Source organism: Corylus avellana, chromosome ca2, assembly GCF_901000735.1.
Source record: "Corylus avellana chromosome ca2, CavTom2PMs-1.0".
In the NCBI taxonomy this organism is placed as follows: domain Eukaryota; kingdom Viridiplantae; phylum Streptophyta; class Magnoliopsida; order Fagales; family Betulaceae; genus Corylus; species Corylus avellana.
The window spans coordinates 23,753,213-23,760,955 of NC_081542.1; the positions used below are offsets into that span (position 1 = coordinate 23,753,213).

At 36.2% G+C, this 7,743-nt stretch overlaps 2 protein-coding genes across 2 annotated transcripts in view; one reads left to right on the forward strand and one right to left on the reverse strand.

Annotated features, from left to right (window-relative positions):
• Positions 1-4,295, reverse strand: part of LOC132169380 (protein SRG1-like) — a 10,452-nt gene extending 6,157 nt beyond the window's left edge. Inside the window, exon 1 of the mRNA XM_059580419.1 lies at positions 3,976-4,295. Coding sequence (XP_059436402.1) covers positions 3,976-4,221 — 246 coding nt within the window. The 5' untranslated portion in view covers positions 4,222-4,295. The remainder of the gene's footprint in view (positions 1-3,975) is intronic.
• LOC132172213 (alpha,alpha-trehalose-phosphate synthase [UDP-forming] 1-like) lies at positions 41-3,989 on the forward strand. The gene is made up of 5 exons (XM_059583675.1): positions 41-222; positions 1,797-1,911; positions 2,310-2,358; positions 3,090-3,190; positions 3,915-3,989. The coding sequence occupies exons 1-5, from the start codon at positions 74-76 to the stop codon at positions 3,972-3,974; spliced, it is 474 nt and encodes a 157-aa protein (XP_059439658.1). The 5' UTR covers positions 41-73; the 3' UTR covers positions 3,975-3,989.
• Positions 4,296-7,743: the final 3,448 nt, after the last annotated feature.

The following is a 7,743-nucleotide window of genomic DNA, read 5'->3' on the forward strand; positions in this document are numbered from 1 at the left end:
CCAAATGTTTGCTGAAGTAGTGAAAGAACATTACAAGGAGGGAGATGTAGTTTGGTGCCATGATTACCACCTAATGTTTCTTCCGAAATATCTAAAAGAATATAACAACAAAATGAAAGTTGGTTGGTTTCTTCATACTCCCTTTCCCTCCTCTGAAATACATAGAATGCTGCCTTCTCGCTCAGAGCTGTTGAGATCTGTTCTTGCTGCTGATTTAGTTGGGTAAGCTATTCATTTTTCTGCATATTATTTGGACATGCACGATTCTTTGTTTTATTCTGTTTTTGCTTCATCATGCTTCTTAGGAGTAGACTGGTATTTGGATGGAACTCAAAGTTCTCATGCCTAGAAAGGCCTCCAAATGTCATCCAAGTTTAGTGATAGACTTTGGTCAGCTGGTAAACTATGGTTGTGTTCTTGCCTCTTGCCTTGGTTGATGTCTCCTTAGGGGCTGAGAAACTGTCTTCACCTTTCTCCTTGATTACCAATTTAAAAACTGCTCATTTTGGTGACATCCTATATGTTGCACGCTTGTGTTCAAGTCTTCGTATTAGATGCTAAATCATATTCGTTTTTCTTATTTTATATTAGCATTACTATGTTTTAAGTAGTAATTGACCACTATAACATCTCTGATGCCAATACTCCATTCGATGCCTACATATGACACTGACATATATTCCTACCACCTCCGAAGAACATTAGGAAATTCATAAGCTTCTATAATTGTTGAATAAACAAGAAATGCAAAGGTATTCATTGCCTTTAGATTATGCTGCTTTACTCTGTAATTTTATTGAGTAAGTGATTTACTTCATGATTGATTAGGTCAAATTTGAAAAATATGTGCATGTGATAAACTGCTGTTTGTCCCAAGTGTTCGTGACATAAAATTTATGAACAAGGAAATCGTATAAATTTCTCCTAACAGCACATTTAAAGATATAAAGGGTGCAATCCAACTTTCCAACAAATATGCATGGGGTTCACTAGGTGGGAACACTAATGTATTAATTTATATGTGTGTTTGTATGTATACAAGTATATTTATATGTATGTATGTATGTATGATAGGCCTTATAGTACCATTTCTCAGAAAGGCTAGTTCCTACGTCATTTTCCCTCCTTTTAATTGTCAACTTCATACCAGTAAACAAAACCTAATTAAATCAATGGGCAACTTCATGAACTCTCTGCAGCTGCAACTGAAATGTGGTAGCTTGCTCTTGTTAGCTTCAGTCAGGCCTTTAATTAGTTTTATCAACTTCAGTGAAAAGGAGCATGCAAATGTATTATGCCTTAATACTAATTAGAGCATTTCTTTTGGGACCATATAAGCAGAGCCATTTTTCCTTATTGACGACCTCCATCATGCTAAATCTAGTTCCCCATTTTAAAGGATTTTTCTAGTTGGGGAGTTGGGGATTTTAAAGCTTCCCCTAGGAAGTGTTCAATAAGATGAAAGTTACTATAAAGTTTATATCATTGGAGATCTAGGATTCTGATAAGTTAAAAGTGAGAGGCAAAAGAAAAGAGTTTTTTTTTGTCATCCTTCGGTTGCACCAGGAAATGGGGCATTCAATATCAGCCTGTTATATCAACAATACTTTTAAAAGAGTTTAATGACTGTGCTCATATAGATTTTATGTTAAGTTCTCAAGACCATAATGTGTTAATTGGTGGATATTTTAATATCAACAATACTTTTAAAAGAGTTTAATGGCTGTGCTCATATAGATTTTATGTTAAGTTCTCTAGACCATAATGTTTTAATTGGGGGATATTTTACCTTCCAGTTTCCACACATATGATTACGCAAGGCATTTTGTAAGTGCTTGCACTCGTATCCTTGGACTTGAGGGTACGCCTGAAGGAGTAGAGGATCAAGGAAAGCTTACACGTGTAGCTGCGGTACGTATTAGCTGATCACCCTCTCTCTTTCTTTGTTTTCCATTCTCCTGCAAAATCCACACTTTGTTTCATATATTTCATAGGTTTGTCAGCATTGATTATAATTATCAATATGAAGTACTCCCTTAATTTGAAACTGAAGTCCTAGAGATGCATTTTGTTATATAGTCTTTGGACGCAGTGTAAGATAAGAAGTTAAACTTTTGTCATGTATTGATGTTGCATAGACTGAAATTAGGCAAATATCATAAAATTATTGTTCTTTCTTAATTCGATATGTTTCTTATTATGCCCTAATAAGTCCTTTAGCTATGCTCTTACGAAAAACATTTCTCTATTGCAACTATTGTTGGCTGATCATCTGAAGACTTCTAAAGCATTCTCTTCTTTATTTACAGGATCGATCTCTCGACTTTCATGCGTTATGTGCACTATATGCTATTACTGGTACTCATTTTTGTGCCATCGATCACAGACGTAGTCATTGTTGTCTTTTTTGTCTTGTCTCCCCCAAGTTAAGAAGATGGCTAAGGTGTTGAAATAGTATAAGGAGGCAAATTAAATCATTAAATATCTTAATGAATTGTTTCTTGAGTTCTCATGCTAATTAAATGCAAAATAAAGTCTTCCAGTTAGCTCATGCATGCCTATGCTCTTTATTGTTTTTATGTTCTTGTTACTTACACTCCTTTAAATGTATCATGCCATCTGTTTTTTAAATGGTATTTTTTTCTATTGTCTTTGATAAACCATCCAATTTTCTGGAAATTGGCTATAAATATTTTAACTTTCTGGCATACTGTCAGAGCACTGTGAGCACATTAACTGAAGACAATCGTAAGAGAGATGGTTACATGTTGCTATTGACAATATATTGAAGTTGTACTCAGATACTTAATAAAGGTTTAATAGAAGGTTCCTTAAGATAAATGCACGAAATGCGTGTTCCCTCCCTGATTGGCCAAATAATAATTATTACATCTTTGGTTGTCCAAATTTTAGCAATATTTGTTTCATTTGACATACATTGAAGCATTGTTGTTAACTAAAACTGTTGAGGCAAGCCATCAATATGGAGATGCAATTAACCTATCATTTCTTCCATACTGTTGTATAAAAGGCTATATTTAATGGGAGATTTGCACTCAAAATGTTTTTATTCACTCTTTCTTGTTTAGATGTAGCACTCGTAACATCTTTAAGGGATGGAATGAATCTTGTCAGCTATGAGTTTGTTGCCTGCCAAGCTTCCAACAAAGGAGTTCTCATTCTAAGTGAGGTAATTAAGCTTTCCATTTATTTGGTTTTATTTATGATTATTAGTTTATTCATAGTGAACTGTTGGCTTTTTTAAAATGATATACCTGCAAGCAAAGATGTTTTGGCCATCACTTAAAAGAAGAAAATATTACTTTTGGCTAGAGACCATCGTAAAGAAAATTAAAACAATGATGATGAGGATGAACATCATATACAATATCCAGGAAATGTATCTTTTAGTTGTTGATAAACTGTTTGTAAGCTTGAAGATATATTTGAGGCATAAAGAGAAGAATAATTTAATCCAAAAGTAACTACTTGACTGAGGGTCTAAGTGTTTCTATACATTCTATCCCATAAAAACTTACCTATTCACCCGGTGAGCTAGAGTACTATACTATTAACGCAAGAAAACATACACAGCTACAGGAAAGAACAGGGAGATTGGCCTTAAAAAACTAGACAATGATATATAAGTAGATAAGATACTTACTTACCAGTCAACATTACATTCCGTTCAAACTGGTAGGTATATTCATGTGAAGCATCTGATTTCTTGCCGCATTTAGTAGGCAGTGATTATTGAGGGTGTTTCCTGCTAAAACTCATAAGAACATTTCATATTTAGCATTAGATTCCTAGCCACTTCCTACAGGTGTTGGCTTACTTGCTTTGTAACCCTACGTTATTTCGGGACTAAGCACAACAGGCCTATCTAAATCACTTGATGATTAGAGTTGCAGAAAAGAAGAGGACAACGAGTGAAGTTGGAAGCATTTCTATCCCTTCTGAGATTATCATGACCTGGAAGAAACCCCATTCTTTGCATGCGCAGTGCATCTTCTCCCACTCAGAGTCCATAAATTCAGTGGAGAAAAGCTTCTGCATGTCGATGACTGGGACTTGGGGTAAACAAGTGGTGTCGGATATGTTTGGAGGGTCCTGATCGGGACGCACATTCCGCGGCGGCACTGTCGCCATCGTCTCCTTTGCCAACTCCTGAACACAAGGAACAGGGAGAGAGCTCCCCAGCGATTGCTCTGTTTCCATAGCTCCAATAAAACCCAGAGCCCAAATGCTTCAATCCTACCTACCCCCAATCAAGAACACTCAACTTTAAGAATATTGACACGACTCTTTTTTTTAATCAATGATAGACACAAATTTTATACAAATCTAATTGTCTGTCTTTTAATGAAAGTTACAAGGGGGAAAAAGAAAAAAAGGAAAAATTAAAAATTAGTCCTTATGGTTTTAGTGATTTATAATTAGATTTACGTAGTATAAAATTGAACTCGTAGTTCTTGAGATATGCCAAAAAAAAAAAAAAATTTAGTCACCAGAGTCAAAGTCCGTTTACAAATTTAATAGATTCTATTAGTGTGATACTGACTTAAATAGGACAAATGTCATAATTTTATTGACTCTGATATTTCACGTTATCCGAATTTATTAAGTCGGTGAACAAAATTTGACTATAAAAACTAAATTGTTTCGCTTTAATGCCAAGTAGACGTAATTGCAAAGGAAAAACCTTCTATCAGGTCGGTCTGCAAAATGTCACTTTTGCAGCAACCAATAGAAGCCTAACACATCACCTAAAGTACAAAAAATGCACAAAAATAACCTACAACAAAATACACTAGATTTTTGTTGAACCAAGCCCTCTTCATGGATTTGCACAAGATACTCGTGAGTCTGCTGAAACAAGCCCTCTCCGGTGGATCCTTTTAGAGTGATAGAATTCCTAAAGGGTTAACCTTCCACTTTTAGGTTTTAGTTTTGAATCTAAAAATGAGTTTTAAGGCATTAAAAACAAGTTTTTAGGCATTAGAAATGAGTTTTGAGGCTGGGTTTGGCTAAAAAGAGGCCGAATAGGGTGACTCACGGCTAGGTCACGGCCAAACCCAGCCGTGGAGAGAAGACCCATTAGAAAAAACCCCCCCAAAAAAAAAAAAAAAATTGAACAGGCCACAAACACTTGTGGCAGCCCGTCGGTGAGGGGGAGAGGGAAGAGGAAAGAGAGAAAAGAGAAAAAGTGGAAGAGGAAACAGTGGGTCTGAAGACGAAATCTCGCCGACAGTGATGGAAGATGAAGAAGAAAGGCAAAAACTTGCGTGGGAAGAAGAAGAAATCCCGTGTTTTCATCCTATTCCATAAACTGTGCTTCCGTTACATGTCAAATATATATTGGGTGCTGTAAAAGTGGTCTTTTACGCACTGACCGTAGTAGGAGCTCTCAAGTGCAAACGAAGTAAATCATGAAGTGATTTTGCATTTTTTCATTAAAAAAAAAAACAAACAAACAAACAAACAAAAGCTTAGATAACATTGATCATGAGGTCACTATTTTTCTGTACAACCTACTTTACTTTTCCATTTTCTCTCACTCACAAGTGGTTCGTCCTTTTCAACTTATTAAATTCTGGCTCTTGGACTAAATTACCAAAGCCTGGTGGAGCCGTGAAGGAGGGGCCAGCTTGCTCTATCTTGACACCAAGAAAATATTTTCTAGGTAAACCCTGATGGAGTTTTGTGGGGTATCAGCAATGGAATTGTTCACAGGATCCTGTGCTAATAAGGGAGAGAGGTGGTAGGAGGGGGCCTATCAGTACTTTACATATCACCATCCATTCGCCATACAAGATAATTTTTGGAGTTGAGTTTAGGTGGGACTGCTGTGATAAGGTTATGCAGGTTGGACATAGAGAGGGTGAAGGATGTTGATGATTGAGCCATTTGTCTAAAGGTGTAAAAGGCTTCAAGGCTCTGATACCATGAGAAAAATAACAAATATGGTTTAGAAATGACAAAGAGCTACTCAAAAACATGAGTTACTCCAGCCGTATCTTTCTTCTATATATTGAGAAAAATATTAAAGGAAAGACATCACCTACAACGGTACAATTTGTTCCATAAAGGAAACTCCTTGACTATGCAACAGTAATATTAGATCCTATAGGAAAGTTCATAATACAAAGGGAAATATATTTTCTTGCAGTAGGTTCTCACATCCATAGTAGCATTAATGCCTTCAACGGTAACTTTAGCATATATAGAAATATCTTCACACATCCACACCTGTAATGGCATAGCTACACCATATACCATATAGAATATGTTCTTGTCTAGGTCCACATGGAAAGTCTTCAACGGTACTAGGAATATATAGGAATATTTTCTTGTCTTGGTCCACATGTAAAGTCTTTAACGGTACTAGGAATATATAGGAATATCTTCTCTACTAATGAGAGCCAACGGTAATATTTTTTCCTAAACCAATCTCTTCTCCATAATTTTTGGTGAAGCTCAATGGGTAGTGGATTCTATTAATTCTTTTGCTTTATCAGTTCCATTCGGTTGTGTCTGGCTAAGAACGTTCTTGCTAATGTGCAACGGACGTCAACAGCAAGAGAATTTTAGAGAATATTTTCTCTTTTGTATTTAATTCTCTTTTGAGTAAGATCGGGGTGTATTGTGGCTTTTGAGTTTGAGTGATTTTATTCATACTACTCTTTGTACTCCACTCTTTTGTTAGTAAATTTCTCCTGGATCGTCTCCGCCAGTGAATGTATGCTTGTTAAGTTAAACCACTTAGATTTGGTGTCTTGTGTGGTTGTGTTATTTTTTTATTTTGTACTTTTTTACTTCTTTGGTGATTAATCTTGGAATTTGCATTTGTCACAACAAATTCAATAATAAATTTACCCGTCCATTATACGAAAATGGATGAAAAAATGAGAAGGAGAATGAAATTTGGTAGCTGGCTTGTCGTTGTCTGTGTCGTGTGCTACAAAATATAGAGAATAACTTATATATATATATATACACGTGTAAGTCTAACTCGTGCATTGGTGGGTTTTGAAAATATTTATGTGTCCTTGGCATGTACGAGGAATATTTGGATTTTGAGCAATATCAAATTTGGGTATCTAAAAAATAAACACAGAGAGATAAAGAGAGCCTAGCTGTCCAGGAGAGGAGGAGGGCCCCTTCGCACTCTCCCCCCTCCTAATCTCCCTCCCCTTCTACTCGTTTTTTTTTTTTTTGGTTTTTTTTTGTTTTTGTAGGTGTTTTTTAGTCAGAAATTAGCAACTCCAGCTGCTACCACCCGCCCTCCAAGGTGTTGCACCTCCTTTCACCTCCATCAGCTCCACCACGTGCCAACGCTGGCCAGTACCCATCATCTCCTCCACTTCGGTCGCTGCTGATTTGCAGGCTGTGTTGTTTGTTTTGTTTGTTTTGAATAATATTTTTCTCTTTAGATTTGCTCTCGTGAGTGATCTACGAGGAAAATGATGTAGTTTCACAACCGTTTTGGGTCGATGAAGAGTACATCTAGTCTTCTCAAGAGCAGACCTGTGCTTTTATGATTGTTGGGGCTGGATTTTCTCTGTTTTTTGTTGTTTGTATTTTTGTTTGAATAAGGATTGTGATCTATTTGGGTTGTGGATGTGATCTGTTTTCAGAGCGAGGAAGATGAGCTACCTATACATTGAGTTGAGTCTGTTTAGAACAGATCTAGTGTTACAACTGAAAAGTAGTCATAAGTTAGCGGATATTGATGTCATA

Coding starts and splice junctions, on each gene's coding strand:
- LOC132172213 (XM_059583675.1), top strand. CDS start 74: ATGTTTCTTCCGAAATATCTAAAAGAATATAACAACAAAATGAAAGTT. Junction 1,912..2,309: donor AGCTTACACGTGTAGCTGCG/GTACGTATTAGC, acceptor CTTTATTTACAG/GATCGATCTCTCGACTTTCA. Junction 2,359..3,089: donor TGCACTATATGCTATTACTG/GTACTCATTTTT, acceptor TTTCTTGTTTAG/ATGTAGCACTCGTAACATCT.